Source organism: Bos indicus x Bos taurus, chromosome 11 (genome assembly GCF_003369695.1).
Source record: "Bos indicus x Bos taurus breed Angus x Brahman F1 hybrid chromosome 11, Bos_hybrid_MaternalHap_v2.0, whole genome shotgun sequence".
Lineage (NCBI taxonomy): Eukaryota > Metazoa > Chordata > Mammalia > Artiodactyla > Bovidae > Bos > Bos indicus x Bos taurus.
In genome coordinates this window covers 93,862,827-93,885,902 of record NC_040086.1, presented here as the reverse complement: position 1 = coordinate 93,885,902, position 23,076 = coordinate 93,862,827, and the positions used below count along the sequence as shown (strand labels likewise).

The 23,076-nt window shown below is 43.0% G+C and overlaps 1 protein-coding gene across 6 annotated transcripts in view; it reads left to right on the top strand.

Moving 5' to 3' along the window:
* The window catches only part of DENND1A (DENN domain containing 1A), a 531,115-nt gene that overhangs the window by 310,831 nt on the left and 197,208 nt on the right, over window positions 1-23,076 (top strand). For all 6 annotated transcript variants that reach the window (XM_027556228.1, XM_027556226.1, XM_027556227.1 and 3 more), the window contains one exon: window positions 12,662-12,707. In XM_027556228.1, coding sequence (XP_027412029.1) covers window positions 12,662-12,707 — 46 coding nt within the window. The remainder of the gene's footprint in view (window positions 1-12,661; window positions 12,708-23,076) is intronic.

The window sequence follows — 23,076 nt, the reverse complement described above, 5'->3', positions numbered from 1 at the left end:
CCATTTACTGTTTTGAGGTTGCTGAACACCTCTAAGCCAGTTTTCTGTTAAATGTGAATAGTATTTAGTGGTAAAGAACCCACCTGCCAATGCAGGAGATATGAGACGCAAGTTTGATCCCTGGGTTGGAAAGATCCTCTGGAGGAGGAAATGACTACCCACTCCAGTATTCTTGCCTGGAGAATCCCGTGACAGAGGAGCCTGGATGGCTACAGTCCATGGGGTCACAAAGAGTCAGACACAACTGAAGTGGCAGCACCCACACACTGATAAACAGCAGGTGACCATAAAGAGTAGGTACTATTTTTGTTATTACTGACTATATATATGTGTGTGTGTGTGTGTGTGTGTGTGTGTATGTTGTTCAGTTGCCAAGTCATGTCCAGCTCTGCAACCCCATGGACTGTAGCACGCCAGACCTCCCTGTCCCTATCTCCCGGAGCTTGTCCAAGTTCATGTCCATTGAATTGGTGATGTTGTCCAACCATCTCATCCTTTGCCACCCTCTTCTCCTTTTGCCTTTGATCTTTCCCAGCATTAGAGTCTTTTCCAATGAGTCTGCTTTTCACATCAGGTGGCCGAAGTATTGGAGCTTCAGCTTCAGCATCAGTCCTTCCAATGAGTGTTCAGGGTTGATTTCTGTTAAGATTGATATGTATTTATAGTCAATATATATTAATATGTACATGTGCATACACACACACACATATATATGATTCAACAATCCAGTGCAAGTTTGCAAATCCAGATAGGATGAAAGTGGATTAGGTAGACAAGTATCACTAAAATTCTTTAATATATAATCAATCAAAATTGGATTCTAACACCTAAGCAAAAACTGTGTCTTTTCCATTTTGGAGCAAGTAAATATGAGTGCCTTTATGTCTCTAGCACTGGGCATAGAGAGGCAGAGGCTTATAGATGGTTCTGGACCTGAGGAAATACTACTTCACAAAAGAACTCAGGTGTCCAGGTAAAAGTTGGGACAGTTTGTTCTTGTTTCTTTTTTTAAGCTAGTAAGCATCAAGGGGCCATAATAGGTCCATTGCTCAGAGCGAGCAACCACTGCAGCAAGAACTTGTCTGGAAGCCTAAGAGGGGATAAGGACCAGGATTTCAGTTTCAGACAAAACAAGGAGGGAAGTTAGGTCTTTCCTGGACCTAATGGTTAGAAAGTTCACAAACGATGTGTGTTGGTTGAACAAAGTAAAATTATAGATTCCTGGGTAAATCCCGTATTAAAATTTGGCTGAACTTGACCTTGAGGTTCCAGCAGAGAGGCTGAGTAGTAGAAGATAATTCACGCTTGGAAGTCAAACCTCTGGGTCCAAATCCTGGCTCTGGTCCTACTGAATATGTCTTTAGTTGAATCACATAGTCTCTCTGAACTTCTCTTTTCTCATCCACAGGAATATATCAAAAATACAGTTCTACATAAAGAGCCTAGCATCAAGTAGGTACCTAAACAGAAATTGTTAGATGATGACAGTCACTGAGGCCTGTATTGAGATGCACCCTCATTTCCTTCAGCAGCACCCCAAACTGAAAGTGCCAGGAGCCTTTGGAGGAAGCTTTGGACAATTTCTGAGTAAACTGTCTTCCTGGTGGAAAAAATGAGAGAGAGGAAAGATGGCTGTTTGCATTATTGATGCCATGGATTTGTAAGAATCTATACCTATACTCTGGAGAAGGCACTGGCAACCCACTCCAGTACTCTTGCCTGGAAACTCCCATGGACGGAAGAGCCTGGTGGGCTGCAGTCCATGGGGTCGCTAAGAGTCGGACACAACTGAGCAACTTCCCTTTCACTTTCCACTTTAATGCATTGGAGAAGGAAATGGCAACCCACTCCAGTGTTCTTGCCTTGAGAATCCCAGGGACAGAGGAGCCTGATGGGCCTCCGTCTATGGGGTCGCACAGAGTCGGACATGACTGAAGCGACTTAGCAGCAGCAGCATACCTATACTCTCTAAGTTCTATAGCAAAACTGCCTTTTCAGGTTCTCCATTTGATTTTTAAAAATTGAAGCATAATTCATATACCATAAAATTAATCATTTTAAAAGTGTACAGTTCAGTGGTTTTTCATGTATTCACAAGGTTGTGTAGCCATCACCACTGTTTCATTCCAGATCCATTAAGTTTTTAATACATTTTTTATTGTTGTTAGTAAGAGTGTGTGGATCACAATAAACTGTGGAAAATTCTGAAAGAGATGGGAATACCAGACCACCTGACCTGCCTCTTGAGAAACCTGTATGCAGGTCAGAAAGCAACAGTTAGAGCTAGACATGGAACAACAGACTGGTTCCAAACCAGGAAAGGAGTACGTCAAGGCTGTATATTGTCACCCTGCTTATTTAACTTATATGCAGAGCACATCATGAGAAACGCTGGGCTGGAAGAAGCACAAGCTGGAATCAAGATTGCCGGGAGAAATATCAATCACCTCAGATACGCAGATGACACCACCCTTATGGCAGAAAGTGAAGAACTAAACAGCCTCTTGATGAAAGTGAAAGAGGAGAGTGAAAAAATTGGCTTAAAACTCAACATTCAGAAAACTAAGATCATGGCATCTGGTCCCATCACTTCATGGGAAATAGATGGGGAAACAGTGGAAACAGTGTCAGACTTTATTTTTTTAGGCTCCAAAATCACTGCAGATGGTGATTGCAGCCATGAAATTAAAAGACGCTTACTCCTTGGAAGGAAAGTTATGACCAACCCAGACAGCATATTAAAAAGCAGAGACATTACTTTGTCAACAAAGGTCCGTCTAGTCAAGGCTATAGTTTTTCCAGTAGTCGTGTATGGATGTGAGAGTTGGACTATAAAGAAAGCCAAGCACCGAAGAATTGATGCTTTTGAACTGTGGTGTTGGAGAAGACTCTTGAGAGTCCCTTGGACTGCAAGGGGATCCAACCAGTCACTCATAAAGGAAATCAGTCCTGAATATTCATTGGAAGCACTGATGCTGAAGCTGAAACTCCAGTACTTTGGCCACCTGATGGGAAGAACTGACTCATTTGAAAAGACCCTGATGTTGGGAAAGACTGAAGGTGGGAGGAGAAGGGAAAGACAGAGGATGAGGTGGTTGGATGGCATCACCGACTTGATGGGCATTAGTTTGAGTAGACTCTGGGAGTTGGTGATGGACAGGGAGGACTGGCATGCTGCAGTCCATAGAGTCGCAAAGAGTCAGACACGACTGAGCAACTGAACTGACCCTCTCTTTGGGACACACTCATGATTGCAGCCCACTGCCCCATGGCCCTCCACCTCCTTTGCTGCTACATCTGCATCTGAGTATCTGGACCCACCCTGATAGTCCCACTTCCCAGTCCTCTTTCTGCTGCCTGATGTGATGAGGGGCAACAGCCTGCTTCCTTTGCCCCAGTTTCTGCCTGATCTCCATGGGACACAGCTGGCTCTGACCTGTGCTTATCTTGGTCTGGTTTTCGATTTCTTGTGACACATCTGATAGGTAATTCTTCACTCTTCTGACCTGGAGACTATCTTGAATCCAACACTTAGAAAACTCTGAAACTTGTAAGACAGTGCAGTGGCCTCTACAGCAAAGATATTCTACATATATTTGTGGTCACCAGTAGAGCAGGAGCCACAGGCCATGTAACATCATCTTCAGAGAAGCTTCAGTTCTGGAGGAGGTTCCCTCATGGTGGGGATTTGGGGATGTGTTCCTGCCTCTTTCACGAGAAGAAGACACAAAGCAGCAGTTCAGTGCTCAGCTCAGAGTAACCTCACAACAAACGGGGGTTTGTCTTCCATGTGAATATTTGAAAGACTGAGAGGCTATGCTGAGAATGTAATTGGACGCTATGCATCTTGACATGTGACGTATCTTAGTCCTAGAAAAACAGAGATTTTCTTTCCCTCATTACCTCTTGCATTTTCAACTTTTACACTATTTTGGGTGGTTAATTTCTCTTGGTTTATTTATCCAAAACCTCTTTTTCTCTTCTCGTTTTTTCTGTGCATCATTCGTTCCTGCATTTCTATGAGGGTTTCATGGGTCTCTGGTGGCTCAAACCGGAGACTTCTTTTGTGACCTGGCTCTGGCTCTTATGGTTCTCATTGAACTCTCTGGGGGCAATAGAGAGCCCCATTTCCTGACCTTTCCTCTGTGATTAACTTCTCCTGCCGCAGTGGTCTTAGCCATGGAGCCCTTCCTGATTTCCCTAGTCTGTCTCCTTCCGGTAGACTGAGGAGGCATAAAAGGGGAAACTACTCTAGGCTTTGATGTTGACCTTTCTGGGTTTCCATCCAGTCGTTATCTTTGTAACTCTTGTGTCTGTTTCAGTTGGGTTTGGTGGCTTGCGGCTCTTTTGCCAGGCCCCAGGGTTACCCCAGGAAGCCACAGGGCCACTCTCAGGAGGACATTGTCCTCCCTCCCCCGCTTCACAGTCAGCTTCGATACGCACGTGTCTCGCATTAGCAGACCATCCCCAGTGCCCAGCACTGTGCACCCAGCTCCTCCATTGCTGTGAGCCCCATGCTCTGGCCATTGAAACGCGGATGGCAGCTCGGCAGTCTGTACTGCCTCCTAATCTAAGATTGCTCCTATCCTCACATGGACCTTCATCCTGTGCTACTGCTCATAAATCAGGGAGGGCCTGTTGGAAGCCACGCAAGAAGTTAAATCCTTTTTTCCCTAAGAAAATCTCGATTAACTAATGGCATTTTGCACCCCTTCCATCTTTCAAGTCATATTTTCTGCCTCTCACCAGCTGTGACCTTTGTCAAGTCACTTAACCTCTTGGAGCCATAGGCTCCTCTGTGAATTATGGAGATCAGACTTTCAAGATTGCTGTGGGGATGAGATGAGGTCATCTCGGTCTACCCCCAGGCACCTTGTAACTCTCCTCACAGCGGCGTACGCACCTACAAGAATATGCTTATTTGCTGTCTGCTGTTGAATGTAAGCTCTAAATAGGTAGGGTTCAGAACTATTTGTTCTCTTGTCTATCCCCTGTCCAGTGTGGCACCTGATGCATAGTAATATTGACTGACCAGGATATGGGAAACACTGAACACTTAGTAAATGCACCACAAGATGTTGGTTTTCTCTCTTACCCCTCCTCAGTTGCCTTTTTAAAGTTGAAGCTCCTAGGTGACTAGTTTATTTTTCTCTGTGGACACTGCGAATCGTGTGACAATCCTATTTCCCTCTTTGGGTTGGCAGTTGGAGGACTCAGAGCCAGATGTGTGGCCATCCCAGCAGGCATGCAGAACCTTACAGCACACATTGAAGTACCCACCTCACCCCAGCTTATGTTCTTTCCCTTTGCCTCTATTTTTTTTTCATATTTTTCTGTTGTACTAAACATATTCCTATAAGTTACCTGAAATTCCGTTTAGAACAAGAAAGCATATCAGCTCATTTAAGCTATTTGCAAATGTATTTTTATCTTGGCTACAAAGTGTCCACTTGCTATTTTATTTTTCAGCTATAACTGTCAAATACCCATTTTTTTCTTAAGTGTAACATAATGGTATAAAAAAAAGTAAATCATAAGAAACTTTAAAGTAGGAGGATTTGGGCTGGAATCACCATTAACTGTGACCATGGGCAAGTTTCTGAGGGTCCCTTTTTTAATCTATAAAATGGATGGTATACGTTGGATTATTTGAGGATTAAATGGGATAAGGGCCCCCGCACAGCCCTTGGTATTTGGTGAGCACTCAGCACATCCCGCCTCTTTATTTCTCCTGCTCTTCTCATGGCCCCACCATGGACTCTGGGGAATGGGAAACACAGTTTGGCTCTCCATGCCCGACAGTCTGGAATAACCATATAAATTAGCATGTGCTTCATGCCAAATGGGCAACCCAGACAAAATCCTCTGAATAGGGAGGTTTTAGCAACCTTGGGGTGATCTGAGAAGGGATGTTTGGCAGACCGCGGGGTTCAGTAGGACTTGGAGGACACAGGGAAGGGCCCACAGAGACACGTGTGGCTCAGCCCAGAGGCAGGTTAGGGTTCCTGTGGTGAGGGGGCTGGCCAGGGTCTTGAACAGAATGTGGAAGGGCCCGAGACTTTGCACAGCTGCTGGCAGGCCCCCAGGGAACAGGTTAGGAAAAAACCTCCAAACCTCTTTCTGCTCTTCTTCCACAGCCAGGCGCATGCTGAGCTCCTAGGGGAACAGTGGGCTTGCTCTGACTCAGTAAGACAGGTTTGCGTTCTAGTCTCAGGGCTGCCATTTACTAGCTGTGTGACCTCACTGAATTGTTTAGCTTCCCAGCCTTCGTTTCTTCATCTGTATAGTTGGTGGTGATGACAGTACCCACCTTGTACCGTGGTCCTGAGGATCCAGTGAGAAAACGCCATCGTGCCCTCAGCCTAGCGCTGACTGAGGCGAGTGCACCGTAGACACCACGTGCTCTTCTCGGCTCCCTGTGCAACTCTGCCGTTGTATTAGCCTGTGGCCCATCTCGCTGGTCACTCTCAGGAAGACGAAAACTAGAATTATTTGTGTTCTCCAATAAGGTGTGTTGTATGGTTTTTGTTCGCTTTCCTTTCCCCATTCTGTTGTCCTTTAATCTCTCCAACAATGCTGGGCCTCGTTATTTCAGAGCAGAATTTTAAACTAAGACAAACTGTGTTTACACTTTGGTTTCTTTTCGAGTGGGAGGGAGGAAGGAAGGAAGAAAAGCTCAAATGTATAAGACCAGATTTTCCTTTCTTTAAAGACAGTGAACTGAGGAAAGACTGGTGGGATCCCTTTGCAGATTTGGGTATTGGCTAAAAGGTGGTATGCCTCTGAGAGGCAAGGCAGGGGCTGTGATATGTACATTGTAGAGCTCACTGTGCATTAATATGCGAAAAGAAAGAGTGGCCCTTCCAAACCCCTGGGAGCTCTAAGCTATATCCTTAACGAGGTCAAAGAGATGTTGCTCACATGGGGGTGGAGGTCCCCATACCTCCCTCCACATCTCATCTCTCCTCCCCTCCGTCTTTGTCTCAGGAAGCTGCATTTTATGTATTTGGGCAGCCAGTGTTCCTTTATCTCACCTGACTCTTTTCCAATTAGTAGCCAGTCTCCTCAGGGGAACATAATTAAGAGGGCCCTGGTTATCTGGGGGAAAGGAATTAGCAAATGGAGAAAGTGCAGTAATGATGAACGGGGACTACAGGATCATTAATGAGTCTGCAGTATCCATGTCCATGCCTGTCCATTGCTGGGAAGGAGCTCATGCTACAGGATCTACCTCAAAGCTGTGTGGCCTGCATCGCAGGCCTGGAGTCAGTGAGAGGATTGGGTGAACAGCCCTCTCAGTTTGCCAGCACTCCCCTTCTTTTGGCTTTAGTACTGAGTATGTGACAGTTTAGGCTTTCAGTCCAACAGCCCTGACTTTGAATTTCAGCTTCACTGCTTACTAGCTCTGTGACCCTGGGGGCAAGTTACTTCACCTTTCTGAACCTGTTTCTCCATCTGAAAATGTGGATAGTAGTGATACCTTGCAGAGTTGCCTTGAAAATTGTATAGAAGTGATGCATAAAGGCAGCTGATTTATAGTAACTCAATTGATATTAGTTCCTTTTTCCCTTAAGAGGATTCAGAGTAAACACCTTTCAGGTAAAGGTCATTACGTTGTCCTTGCCTTTGACACTAGCAATATAACTCCTCTGCTTTGCAGGGGAGAAGGAAGAAAGAATAGCTTTTATTCTTCCAGGGTGACACTGATGAAGTCAGGCAGTGCCATAATTCCCAGAGAACAAAGGCCTAGGGCAGATACACCCTGTCCCAAAACTCAGAGATGTACAGTGCGTCCCACAATTGCTGTCGTCCATCAGACAGTTGTGACATGGTTGTGATAGCCTGTCTATGCATGAACTTGGTCATAGCTGTTAATATTGTTGTTATTGCTGACGCACTAAGTCATGTCCGACTCTTTGCGACCCCATAGACTATAGCCCTCTAGGTCCTCTGTCCCTGGGTTTCCCAGGCAAGAACAATGGGATGGGTTACCATTTCCTTCTCCAGGAGATCCTCCCTACCCAGGGATTGAACCTGCATCTCCTGCATTGACAAGCAGTTTCTTTACCACTGAACCACCAGGGAAACCCAGCTCTTATTATTATCACCCCTTTAATTATGTGCATTGTTGGTTCTGCATGTGTGGTGTCAAATTTTCCATTTAAAATGTCTTCCAAATCTCAGTCAGATTCAACATGGAAATGTAAAGTCACTGTGAATACTGACAGGCACCAGAGCATAGAAGCATGGTGTTCATTTGCTATTGGTGAAACAGCTATTTGCATTGATATTTTCTTGATAGTCAACAGGCAAGTTCTTTCTGGGAGCCAACAAAAGAAGATAGATAGCATCTAGAAAAAGTATTACATTTTGTTTCTGAGATACCCTTGAAGAAAGCATGGGCATTAATGACTCTGAATCAGAAGATGATCCAGATGAGTCAGGTTCTGAATATGAAATTTTTTAGAACTAGCTTAACCAAGTTTTTTGCTATATTTTCTTTTAAAGAAATAGTAATGAGTGGTTTTAAAAATTTGTCACTGTGTGTGATAAGCAAGTAATGAATCATAGATTACTTGGTGGTTTTTGCATTTTTGGTGGTACATAAAATCAAGGTTAAAGGTTGCCCTCCAAAGAAAGTGATAAGCAACGTGACTGAACTTAGTAAGTAGACAAGTGACAAGAGATCATGTTGGAATCAGAAACTCATGAGTAGAGGTGATGCGTGTCAAGCACCGCATGCTCCTCATGGAGTCTCAGCTGTCCTCACCAGGATTTTGTCAGGTGCCCTTCAGAACAAGGGTAGGAACAGGAAACCCTGGGCTCTAGGAGAATGAGTCCAGTGGTATCAGCCATGTCCACCCAGGCTGTGACGAGAGACCGCTGGGACACGATGACTTACCAAGTCTACCATGTGGTGTTCCTGGGCGAGGCGTTTCAAGGGTTCTCTCTAATCATTGCAACAATCCTGAAAGATTTCCACTGAGGTTGGTACTGCCCTTTTAAAGACACTTTTGCCAAAATATAACAAAAGATGTTAAAAACAGTTCTGCCCTTTGACTTGGTAATTCCATGTTTGAAAATTTGTGCACATGAGATTGTTCATTTTCGTTATGATGTCATTCATAGTGAAAAGATGGAAGTGACTTAATGTCTAACTCTAGCAATACAGTTCAGTAAATTAAGGGACATCCATACTTGGTGGAATATTATATAGTCTTTAAAACAATCACAAAGGTTGCGGTATAATATGGGAAATGTTAATGCAGCCAATGAGAAAGCAATAAAATATATGCACTCTGTAATTTCAAAGGTATTTTAAAATGTTAGTGTTAATATTGGAGGAGAATAATGTAAAAATAAAAGTAGTTGTGATAACTTGATCATGAGTGTTTCCATTCTCTTTACAACAACAACAACAAAAAAGAGAGAGCGAGAGAGAAGTCAGTAACTGCCGTAACTATTGAGGTATTATTGAGAATAAAAGTTGTTTTCAGAATGTAGGTAGAATTACCCAGTTACATACTTGCTACTTTAAGATCTTAAGAAGTCTCTGGTTTTCTTTTTTTTCCCTCTCTCCCTCTCCCCATTTGAAATTTGTAACCAGTATATTTGCAGAGCAAAAGTGCGGTAGATTCAGGGATGCATTTGAGGCTATGTAAGCAAACGATGACAATGTAAAAGGTTATTTGTCCAAATTTGCATTCATAAAAAACATGGCGTGCTGTGATTTCAGAATAAATGTGTTTTAAAATATTTGCTAAATACCGAGCTATTTCAGCCCTAAGTTGGCTAAGAAACTACATTTCTATGATAAGCCATAATTACTCTTTGGAAAATTATTGGGCTTAAAAAAAATACCTACCTAATGGTACCTGAAGAGTGAGTCTCACTTTGTCCCTTTCTACGTCTGCCTTCACTTCTAAGACTCCTTTTTCCTCTCTTTCATTGGTTTTTACTGCAAGACAAAGAGACAAGGCATTAACACCTATTTAAAATTCTAGAAAAAAAATTTTTTTAAGGTAAAAGCCTATAGTCAAATTATATAAATTTCTGTGGATATTTATTTTTACCTTTCTCTGAGTTGTTTGAGTGTCTTTTTCTATACATTAGCTCATTTGTTTGGAATTTCAGTTCTGAAATTCTAATTAAAACTCAGGGTCATTTGTCACTTGCATGACAGTGCTGGTGGGAGCTGGGGAAGTTTATGAGATTTGGTTAAATATTATGGATTTGAGTTTTTCTCCCTTCTATGTGTTTGGCTGTGCTTCTGGACACATTAATAAGTGGCCATTTTTTCTGGAATTCTGTACTCTTCCTGCTTCCTTTCATTACATTAGGCAAGGTTCCACTAGATGAGACATTTGCAGTCTTAAGACTTCCTGCCAGGGTTCAGACTTTGTATTTTTGACATTGAAGCTGTCGTGTTCCTGAAGCTACTTAATTAGAAACACATTCATTTCAGTGTACACTAGAGAAAGCTTGGACAGCAGAGCCAGGCACACTGGGAAGTTTGAGCATTTGTGTAGCTGGCAGCTAAACTAATGGTTTACAGTTTAAGGGAAAAAAATATCATAGGGCATTTCTTTGCCCCTAGAAGCGAAGGGAAGCTGAATGTGCACAGCGGATACTTTTTTTTTTTTTTAAAGGAGAGAAGAAGAAAAAAGGAAAGAAAAGACAACTCCACTTTCACTGCAGTTGCGTGTCCAGTTCTTTCTTTGGCTATTATCAAATACAAAAGTCTTCTAAAAGAATATTTCCCAAACTGTGCTGCTAATATTCAAGTCTGTTTTACAGGCTCCCAAGATATATTACTGCTGAGATCTGTAGTAAGGAGAACATTTTATATTCTGGAGAAGGATTTTTGCTTGAAGAATTTTATTTGTTGAATGGTAATGAGGGAATTGTGCTCTTTCTTATTTTTAAATGTTTGAGCAATTTTAAAATGCACATCTGATGTTTCAAAAACCTTCATTGCCTATCCATTGCTTTCAGGATAAAGTCTAAACTCTTTAGCATTCAGTGGAAAGAAAACCTCCCCTTTTTTCATTTCTTACCACTCACTCCTTGTTTCCCTACCCTATCCCCAAGAAAGCCACCTTCCTAGGTCTACTTCCATGCCACCAGCTGCCCTGCAGGGAAGGTACCTGGTCACCTCAGACTGAGGCAGATGTCTTTCCACTGGTCTCATAAAATATCCTTTGTACCTTTCCCAGGATGTATCACACATTGGAGAGACAGATGGAAAAGTTGTCAATCTCTCCCTTCATCTCTACTCCCTCCACTACTCCCAGGAAAAACGCTGTGTGGGAGGTGGGATTGGGAATGTTCAGTCCAGTATTACAAGGCAAAGTGCCGTAGAGGAAGAAGCTCTGGAGTCAAATCCTAGGGTTGCTGCTTGTTTTGTGGCATTGTTGTTGCTCAGTCGCTCAGTCTTGTCTGACTCTTTGAAACCGCATGAACTGCACCACCCCAAGCTTCCCTGTCCTTCACTATCTCCCTGAGTTTGCTCAAACTCATGTCCATTGAGTCAGTGACACCATCCAACCGTCTCATCCTCTGTCGCTCCCTCCTCCTCCTGCCTTCAATCTTTCCCAGCATCAGGGTCTTTTCCAATGAGTCGATTCTTCGCATCAGGTGGCCAGAGAATTGGAGCTTCAGCTTTAGCACCAGTCCTTCCAATGAATATTCAGGTTTGATTTCCTTTCGTATTGACTGGTTTGATCTCCTTGCTGTCCAGCACCACAGTTCGAAAGCATCAAGTGATTTACGTGCCCTGGGCCTACTCCCTCCTCTGTGAAGTGGGCGTAATACCTACCTTGTGAGGTTGTTGTGTGAATTAAGGAAGTTGAATTTGAAGTTCCTTGTATAATGTTTATCCCATTTATCATTGGTAAGTAGCAACATAATGATAATGTGTATGTGTGTGCACCTGAAATCAAGGGAAATGAATCCGTGATGCCCAGGTTTTAAAGCCCTTGGAGCTGGATTCTCACCTCCTGCTCAGTCACTAACTAAGGGAATCCATTGCTCTGGAAATGAAGCACTTTGAAAAGGTTTTTTGAATTACAGTATCATCAGATGGCATGTGTGCAATTGGGTTGAAGATGCTTACTGTCTGTGATATTCTCTGTCCAGTTAGAATAGACAGATCACATCTTTTGATGGCAGAAGGAAATAGCAAATAAAAAAAAAATCATTCCTCTTTGAAGCACATTATGCCCTCCATCTGACATTGCTAATTGCTTTATCTGTTGTAATCATGGCCACAGTGGTTCCCATTTGTACCAGGAACCATACTGGTCACTCAGTGTGTATTTTCTCATTCTGGTAGCAAGCTGGCAGTTAGATTCCAAAATGCCATTTTAAAGATAAGGCAACTGAGGCTATGCAATCAGGTGCCTACTATTTAGGGACTAACGCCAAGGTCAGCACTCTTCCCGCCCCTCATACTGCTTCCAAGGCTGCCTGCCTTTTGAAATCCTTCCTAAGTTTCTAGGCTTGGGAACAAAATGTCATATTAGGATTTTTGTTGTGAAAGGAAATGTAACTGTGCATACGTTTATTAAAACAGTTTTTCTCCAAATAGTGAACCATCTGTAATTTTCTGTCAGAAGCAACAGACATTAAAGCAGCTGTGTGTCTCTGTTTCTCTTCACAGTGCTCCTATGCCCTACCTCATAGGAATCCATTTAAGTTTAATGGAGGTAAGTTGACTTCTCTCCTCCCCGGATCTCTCTACTTGTGGTTTTGTTTGCTTCATGGCAGTGGAAGAGATGCAGTCTCTGGATTCACAGTGCTACACATGGGAGTGTGTCAGAGCAACACCTCGTGCACAGAGCTGGGCGTTCAGCTTAGACCCTTTCCACTGGGCTCTTGTTTCCAGTGTTTTTCCACTTTGTTTGGAGATTGTCAGTTTTCATGGGTGAGGGAGTGAAGTTCAAAGAGGCAGGAGGAAAGGGTTCTTCAAGAGTTTGAATGAGGGAAGGAAAATGATTCACTTTTCAAAATGATGTTTATTATAAATCACTGCCACTATATTACATTTTTCTCTGTAGAAAATGTGGTATAGAAAATATATAGAAGTATAAAGAGGAAAATTAAAATTATCCACAGTATCATTATTCCAGATTCATCTGTTAGCATTTTATTATTCTTCGTCCTTGTCTTTATTCTGTGAATATATATTTTCTATAAATGTATTTAGCTGATATGGTATAAAATTTTATGTCTTTATTTTATTTAATATTATGGCATGGGGATTTCTGCATTTTTGTCTACTGTCAGTAATAATTTTTAATTTGCTACCTGTCCTTCCAACTGTTTGAATATGCCACAGCATAACCATTTTCCCTTACTGTTGGACACTTATGCTGTTTATAATTTTTCACTATTATAAATAGCATTTCAGTGAACATCTTTATGCATAAGGCTTAATCTGCATCTTGACTTACTTCCTTAGCATAGAACCCCTAAAGTAGAAATGCTTGGTCAAAGCTATGAATCTAAGGACAGATTGCTTTCTGCATGGCTGTACTGAGTAGATAGCAATTCTTTTAAAGGACTTTTCTGTGCTTTTGTCAGTGTTGCTGGTTTGTCGACATGAACCCTAAGCTTTTCCCTCCTCGGGAGAGAGCTGAATTTGCACTGGAGCAAAATAGGACAGGAGGCAGGGGACTTGGCTGTTTTGCACAGGAGACAAGCTCTCAGAGGGAAAAGCTGAAGCCATGTCCGTCTGCGATGATGCTTTGCATGGCTTAAAGGAAGTGCCGCTTCTCTTCTTCTGTTCCCTTCATTTCACGTCGACGAGGACCACCTGCTTCTTCACTGTTGCACACTGTGCTATTGTGCTTACGAAAATGAAACAAGTTGGTTATCGAAAAACCTGTTTGTTTGACATTGAGAATCTTGATCAAAATAGACCACAGAAATCTGCTCAAATTTCTAATTTGACAGGACGGCCATGTGGCTCCTACATTCTGTTAACAGTTCCTCCTTGTCATCACCCAGCCCTGAACACATACAGTACACAGTTTATGGACTATCTTGGATGGTGTATTTAGATCAGATTGAAGAGATTTCTTCTGTGTTTTACCTTTGTTTGTCAAGTTTGGGGGTGTATTCAAAGCTCCTGTGTGAAAAATTGAAAGTGAATACTTGCTAATAGACCTTTCGTGCCAATTGTTGTACAGTTGGAAACACTAATCTAAAGACCATTTGGTCTATCAGCATCCACAGCTCTTTCCTGCCTCTTCTGCCTTCCGGACTGTTCCAGCACGGATTTTTTCCGACTGCTTTTCATGGTCCTTTACCTTAAGCATTATCAGGTTTCCAGTCTTGGCTTGCTTTTCTTCTCTATATACCCTCTGGCCATCTTTTTAAAGGTTTTTTGCTTTTGCTACCAAGGTGATGTCCATGACTCCCAGCTGTGATTCTAACACTGACATGCCTCTCTCTGAACTCACAGCCCAGAGTTGCAAGTCCCAATTGAAGGTCACCGAGATGTACTATCGATGTCTCAAATTCAGTCTTCCCCAAACCCTGTATTATCTGTACATACACACCCATTGAGCTCCTTCAGTCCCCTTCCGCTGTCCCTGGTCCCTGTGAGTGGCACCACTGGCTGAAAAGCCACAAGGGAACACTGAGCGTGGCTGAGCGTCTGCTTCCTTATTCTTTCTACTCAGTCACAAAGTCTCTGACATGTCTCTCCCTCGGTTCCTTTCTCACTGCCTTTATAGATGTTTTACTTTGCTTTTTTAGATTTTTGCAAAGCCTTGTTTTTCATTCAAAAATCTAAATCAAGGCCTCTGTGTTCCACACATTTTGCTAGGTCATAGAGGTATGCAGATGAGTATGAAATTCAACCCCTGTCAAACATGTAGGGGCTGCCCTCTACCTGGTCGCTCTGAGCTCAGTAGCCCGCCTTCCAGCCGCCTCTGCCACACCCCTGGGTCTGCTCATCTCCCTGCTGCTGTCAAGCCTTCTGTCTGCTCACTGTCTCCTGATAGCCAGGGTTCTGGCTGGTCCCTAACACCCCCACATCCCTGTGCCCCCCCTGCACGCTAAGCTTCCTCTTCGCCAGCTGTTTGAGAGGCCTCCCATTTGACTGTTGCCTTTGCTTACTCTGCCTCTTGCCCAGGATGACAGCTATTGGCTTCCCTGTCCTCTCCATCAGCCCTAGGAGCAGGGGCTCTTTGGGAACAAGGACAATGCTTTGTTCACTGTGGTGTCCTCAGTACCCAGCAGGATGCCCAACAGGTGCCTTCTGAAAAGAAGGATGGAGTAAGTGCATGGAAACCTGGAATTCAGAACACACTTAGAGCCCTCCAAAAGGTGTTGCTGTTTTCAGGGCACTGCTGCTAAGTCGCTTCAGTTGTGTCCGACTCGGTGCGACCCCACAGACGGCAGCCCACCAGGCTCCCCCATCCCTGGGATTCTCCAGGCAAGAACACTGGAGTGGGTTGCCATTTCCTTCTCCAGTGCATGAAAGTGCAAAGGGAAAGTGAAGTCATTCAGTCGTGTCCGACTCTTCACAACCCCATGGACTGCAGCCTACCGGGCTCCTCCGTCCATGGGATTTTCCAGGCAAGGGTACAGGAGTGCGGTGCCATTGCCTTCTCCTTTCAGGGAACCCAGCACTGTAATTTTACTTAAAGATGGAAGGAGTCAAAATTTTTTTTTTTTTTTTACTTTTCATATGATTGTAGTAATTGAAAACAAGGGGGGGGGGGGTTTGGTAATAAAACATGCAGTGCACAACATGCATAATTTTGGAGCTAAAACTTGAGACAGAGTTTTGCACTTAGGTGAATGGTTCCAAGTTCACTCTCCTCAGCTTTTGAAGGGTTTTAAATGAGAAGGTTTGGGAAGCACTGGCCAAGATAAATCTTAGCCCTGTTGATTTAAATTAGGGAGGAGTTTGCCATGCTGTACTGATACGTGGTCAGAACTGAAAGAAAACCAAAATAGTAGTTGACCCACTCTTGAAGCCAGCTGAGACACTGTCAAACAAAACAGCGTTGCCCACATGTGTGAGGCAGCTGTGAACTCCCAAGTCAAGAGATGTAGTCTCCTGATCTCCCCTGGATTTCAGTTCAGACTCGGAGTGCTCTAGTCGTGCTTTTTGATCGCACTGATCTGGTTCTATTATACCTTCAAATGAGAGAGATGCTTCCCTGAGACTTCTTCCAAGAACTGTGGGCTATAATGCTTGGGGTGGAGCATGTACCTGGGCCCAAAGGAAAGCTCTTTCAGGAAGGAGCTAGGCAGGGCCCGTCTCCTCTTGCACACTAGTTTTCTTACTGGCAATTCAGCAAAAGGCTTATTTTTTACTGTCTTGTTATTTTTTCTTGAAAGCTATAGGCACCTTATTATGCCTTTGCATATGTGCCAGAATTTTTTAAACTTCAAATGAATGTGGCAGATGTTCATAAAAGTTTAGAAAAAGCTACCATAGGAAGACTTTTTAACCATTTTTATGACACTCAAATTTGTTGCACAAAAAGAAATATAAATTATAACCTAGTGTTCTCATTTGAAAAAAGGTTATTTGGGGAGAAGATTTAATTCCAGCCTTCATGCTCTTACAGGGTAAGAGCTGGTAACATAGTCACCTAGAAGAGTCTGCCTTCCTTCTAAAGTGACAAGTTTCTAGCTGATCCTCATTCTTATCCCTCCACTGCCTTTTTATATCCTTTCTCTCGTTTAAGCAAACACTAATTTGAGGCTGGTGGTAAGTTAGCGGGATAGCCAAGGGTATTGGCATAGACCTAGTTTCTTCTTGGAGAGAATGATCCTGTTAGCTGGCTAGGAAATACCAAAACGTGGCCAGATTACACAGAAACTATTTCCCTTCATTCCCTCGACCTCAGTTGAGTGCAGGAGATGCTCTGCGGCTCCCGCTCTGTGCCAGGTCTGGTAGTGGGGTGCCAGATCAGGTCTGGTAGGTGTGTTCCTTCTCCTTTTGTGATAAGTGAAGATCTTCCTTTCCAAGCCTCACCAACAGTGCTCTGTATGCAGGCCTCAGAGCGTGAGGAATGCATGCAGAAGGTGGTTTGTTTTATTTTTGTGTTTTTAATTCCTGGTGGTGGAATGGTCAAGAAGCAGGAAAGAAAAGTGATAGCAGTGACGCAGTGCAGACAGAGGCTCAGGTTAGCCTGAAGGTGAAGCTCCCCTTTGCACAGAGGCAGAAAAATGTGTCAGTGGGAATGGGCCGTGGGTTCTGGCTTTCCTGCTCCCTCCTTGTTTGATCTTGGGCAAGGCGATGGACCTCTGCACCTGTTTTCTCGCCTGTAAAATAGGGGCAGTGGCATGAGTTCAATGAAGGTTAGCAGCCATTGCTGTTTTTATTTCCTTAGTGGCCTTAAAGCCATTTATGTTGAGTTGATGGCTTTGAAATTGTGTTTTAGGGACTCATGGGTTCCAGGGATTATCATTTTCATTCCCTAGGGAAAGAATTTCAGTAGAATTGGCTTGTACCCGCCCTATTTTCTCCTGGTCAACAGTGCTGGAGACACTGCTGGGGGTGGGAGTGGTACTTCATAAGAACTTGATAAATGGACTTCTAATTCCCTGCTTGACCATTCCCCTCAGTAGTAATGTCAGTGTTATTTTGTGTCTGTGTTTACTTTCTTCATCTATAGGGGTGGTTCAGTTCAGTTCAGTTCAGTCACTCAGTTGTGTCCAACTATTTGCAACCCCATGAATTGCAGCACACCAGGCCTCCCTGTCCATCACCAACTCCCGGAGTTTACCCAAACTCATGTCCATCGAGTCGGTGATGCCATCCAGCCATCTCACCCTCTGTCGTCCCCTTCTCCTCCTGCCCTCAATCCCTCCCAGCATCAGAGTGTTTTCCAATGAGTCAACTCTTCGCCTGAGGGGGCCAAAGTATTGGAGTTTCAGCTTTAGCGTCAGTCCTTCCAAAGAACACCCAGGACTGGTCTCCTTTAAAATGGACAGGTTGGATCTCCTTGCAGTCCAAGGGACTCTCAAGAGTCTTCTCCAACACCGCAGTTCAAAAGCATCAATTCTTTGGCGCTCAGCTTTCTTCACAGTCCAACTCTCACATCCATACATGACCACAGGAAAAACCATAGCCTTGACTAGACAGACCTTTGTTGACAAAGTAATATCTCTGCTTTTTAATATGCTATCTAGGTTGGTCATAACTTTCTTTCCAAGGAGTCAGCATCTTTTAATTTCATGGCTGCAGTCACCATCTGCAGTGATTGTGGAGCCCAGAAGAATAAAGTCTGACACTGTTTCCACTGTTTCCCCATCTATTTGCCATGAAGTGATGGGACCAGATGCCATGATCTTCGTTTTCTGAACGTTGAGCTTTAAGCCAACTTTTCCACTCTCCTCTTTTACTTTCATCAAGAGGCTCTTTAGTTCTTCTTCACTTTCTGCCATAAGGGTGGTGTCATCTGCATATCTGAGGTGACTGATATTTCTCCCGGCAATCTTGATTCCAGCTTGTGCTTCTTCCAGCCCAGCATTTCTCATGATGTACTCTGCATATAAGTTAAATAAGCAGGGTGACAATATACAGCTTTGACATACTCCTTTTCCTATTTGGAACCAGTCTGTTGTTCCATATCCAGTTTTAACTGTTGCTTCCTGACCTTAGGGCCCATCTTTTAAGAGTGTGGTAAAGATTAAAGAAATGAGTTCCATGTATGTCCAGCGTATCCCAGTGTATGGCCTGTGGTCGGTACACGGTACGCAGCCCCTTCTATAGAAATGTTTGGAGAGCCTGATGTGTACTAGGCATTGTATTGCACTAGGGGTTCTATATAAAATGGTGAGTGTGACACACTCTGTGCCTGCAGAGTTTTGTCTGGAACAGAAGCAGACAAGGAGAAAGTAAATGGAGGGAGTTTGAGAAGCTGAAGGCTCTGCTAGAGAAGACAGCAAACTGAGCCTTGAGGGCTCTGCTTCTCCGAGGAAAGGAATGCCTGAATGGAAACTGAGCAGAGCCTTGAGGGCTCTGCTTCTCCGAGGAAAGGAATGCCTGAATGGAAACTGAGCAGATAAATTTGTCTTCCACCAAGGGGACAGGGAGCATCATATACAGAGATTTACAGTGTAGATCATGGCATTTCCCAGGAGGTCTGAACAGTCCATTGTCTGGCAGGAGCATGGAGCTGAAGTAGGGAGAGGATTGCTGAGGGAGGCAGGCCAGGGCCAGGCCATCCAGGGCCTTGTAAGCCGTGTTAAAGAGTCTCAACTTTATAGGGCAGTGGGGAGCCATTGAAGGGTGTAAATAGGGGAGGGACATGGTCAGGCCACCTCCTCCTGGGCTCTTAGAAACACGGTCCTTCCATATAAAATGTTTGGAAATGGCTTAACCAAGTTAATAAAGTAGAGTGATATTTGTAAAGATCAAGGTAATTCTTAAGTATATTACACACAACAACCATATATATAAAATTCAGATGTTATTGTCCCAAACCCAAGCTTCTGAACCATGATAGAGATGTTTATAGCGAAGACTTTCTTTGCAGTTTTAAGCACATTTTTTTACTAGATTTTTGTTTCCTCTCTGTTTCCAACTACTTTCTATGAATTAGATAATTTTTCTACAGCTCAAATTTGAGAGGATAAATTTAGGATATATACTAAGTACTAGTTCCAGGTGGTAGGAACAGGGGGAGTGACACCCGGGTACCAAGTTCATAAGGCCTCTTCCTACCTCTCCCACTAATGCAATTTCAAGACACATGTGATGTGGGCACAAGGAGACAGGCCCAGCCCACAGCTTACCTCTCTTCCTCACCATCTTTTATGTGCGAAGGTTTCTCTGGAGCACATGGAAGCCTGGTTTTGCAAATGCACTGAATGCTTGGGACAGCACTGAGACACCACTCCATGGACAGCATCCCAGTCCACATTTGAAATGCCTCTTCTTGATTGCTAGGACCCAGATCTGGTATTTGTCTATGTCTGTAGTGGTTTGACTGTGAAGCTTTCACACAAAATAACAGGATTTACTTATTTACAGACAAGGAAAAATAACTTTTATGCCCCTTTACCTCGCAGAGAACTTGAATATCTGTCAACTGAATTGGCACCATTTTAACTAGTTTTTTTCTTTTCATTTTTCTCTGGCATAGGAAGTCTTTAATCCTTTGTTCATTTTTTTAATGTTTATTTTTTAAAAGTTTCATGGTGAGTGTTAGAAGAATATTTCTTGTTTACCATTGTACCGTTTTGCTTCGTCATAGGACGCCACAGGTAGACAGTAGTCAGATATAGTTTTCCCTTGTTAATATTGTGATTCATGCAGAAACTCTGAGCCATAACTATATGCAGGTATAGGTGGTGGTTGTGCATCTGTCCTCACAAGAATTGAGACACTGTATGTGAGATCTGTTTGTTAGTGATGAGTAATCATAGCCCTGCTTTATAAAAAGGTGATATTTGCCTGAAAAATTCCACCTGGTAATTCCAGTCATAGGCTCATGGAAAGAACTTTAGCAAGAAAGGGAGAGGCCCTCCCATTGGGAAGGAGCTACCGTCTTTTGTGTCTTTCTCGACACCACACACAGCGCTGGGTGCTCCACCTGTTCTCACTTCTGCACATCCTAAGAATCTCTCTGCCAAGGAGGAGATATCCGTATTTGCAAACGGGGAAGCTGAGGCTCAGAGAGAGAAAATAATTTGCATCCAGTTTCCCTGCTTTGATGGACTTGTCAAACCCCAGAGCCCCTGGGTGAGGCTGTATAGATTACCCCAGCCCTGGGCATACAGGCTCTCACCTTTGCCTGAGCTTCTCCCTCTCAGGGAGGCTTCCAGGCCACGTGCTGGAGATTGCGGCAAGGGGAAAGGAGGGGTGACGTTTGCCAGCCTCATATTTCTCCAGAAGAAAGCTCTGAGTACACTTGTGACTAGAGCTGGTTACTTAGCCTCTCCAATCTCCATTCTCTCATCAGTGAAATTAAGATCATATTATCCATCTCAGAGAGTTGTGAGAACTAATTGATATAATGGATGTGAAGAGCTTTTTCTAAAAAATTCTACCAAACATTATTCCTCATAGTGAGTACTATAAAAATAAGAGGCAAAGTTTAGATCAATGAATCCCTAATGCTTGCTTAATTATATAAAAAGAAAAAGAATTGGCCAGTAGCTTGGTCTTGCTAGAATTTCCTTAGCATGCTGTTATCAAGCAAAATCATCACATGTGAATCTGTCACATCCAGAGCATTCAGAGCAAAATTAGAGCCTGAAGAATGTTCTGGATTTCACCCGATGAATTTCCTCTAGAAGCTCTCTCCTCCTCATGGCATCTGCTTTTAAAATGAGTGTGGTTCTTAAATGTCACTTATCTTAATGTTGGAATTAGTTAATATAAAGCAACTTAAATCTAGTAGTAATTTATGTAATCAAAGGGAACAAGTACTTCTGGCTGATTTAAGTATCTCTTGCAGTCAGTACATTTTCAGTCTAATTTGTTGTGACTGAAATGTTCTCTTGTGAGATGACATAGCCCTCTGTTATAGATCAGAAAAACTGAGTAATTTATTAGGGAGGATCCCAGTAGAAAATGCAAAACCATCATTGACGCTTTTGTTTTCCAACTTTCCTGTCATCCCTTAGCCAGTCAATTTAGCAATGTTGAAACTGACTTCAAAGAAAACCTAAGTTTCTAAATTGTTACTAAAAGAACTTTTCCAAATTTCTATCAGATTAAGATAAAGAGCAGCATGCAGGAAACTATGGAACAGAGTAGAAAGAATTCTTGGCCTCTAGAGTTATGGAGGCCTGGCTTCAAATTCTAGCTCCACCGCTACTAGGCGACTTGAAACATGCTCCTTTGTTTAAAGGAGAAGTCAGGTTAGCAGAAGGAAACACAGTTTGAGTTTGACCACTTTGTACAAAACTACTATTATGGTATCCTCTGAAGAGATGCCTGTTGAAAATATTTAATAATAATATCACCCATTGAATGATGTTCTACTAATATACATGGCACTTGAGCCATGTAATTTTTAATTGTCACACCTTTGAGAGGGATGCTCCTATTTTGCAGATGGGGATTAAAGGTGCCTCTTTGAGCTTCAGACTCCTTGCTTGTAAAATGGGTAGATTCTCCACTTCATAGGAACTTTTTAATGAGGAGTAAATTAGAAAATTGGTACCTGACGCGTTGTAGGCGCCAAATAAATGGAAGTGATTATCAGTATATGTGTAGAACTGGTAAATGTTCTTTAAAATAAGCTGAGACGTCTACCTAAGGTTAGCTCTGCCCTCTTTTTCAGCCTCATTTTGTACTTTTTACTGAGTGACTTTTTCTAAATTTCATTAGCTTAAAGGCACTCTCAACCAAACACAGCCACGTGGGACTGGTGCCTTCTTTTCATAAACTCCTTGCAAGTGATTAGGGGCAGGGCCATCATGGGTGCTTAGAGACCAGCATATGATGATTGAAGAGCAGTACCCTTGGTCAGCCCAGTCAAATCCCACTTGGAATCAGAGCACATGTGGTTTTGTTTAACACCATGCTCAGCAGACTCACGGTACAGGTTTGTGACCATCAGACATTTGTTGCTGATATGTGAGGTCACCACAGTAGGGGTGTTTGTCAACCAAATTAAACTTCCCCTTAATGACCTAAAATAATTGATTCAGAAGGCCTTTAAATGGACCATGGAAATGTGTAAGCAAGCTGAAATCTGGCATTTTATGCAAGAATTATTGCATATTGTTTTGTTTGTCTTTGTTTTGCTTTTGTTGGAAAAAATGTGGGTGGACCAAGGGTTTTAGGAGACAGGCAGTGACCAGTGACAGGAGTTTGAATCCCAGCTCCACTATTTGTCCTGCTTGGGCAACTCACTGAGCATCTGTGCATGTATGCCATAACATCTTCATCTGCAAAACGGGGTCACCTGCCTTAAAATGATGACAGTTAGAAATAATACGGCTGAAGTTCTATGCACATCAGTAGGCCCTCACTCAAAGGTACTGCTATTATTAATAAAGCATTTCCAGTGGGCATCTCTGAAGAAGAGGGCTTAATAATAATTTTGTACAGAGTGGTCACACTGTAATATAATAACTCTACCTTCT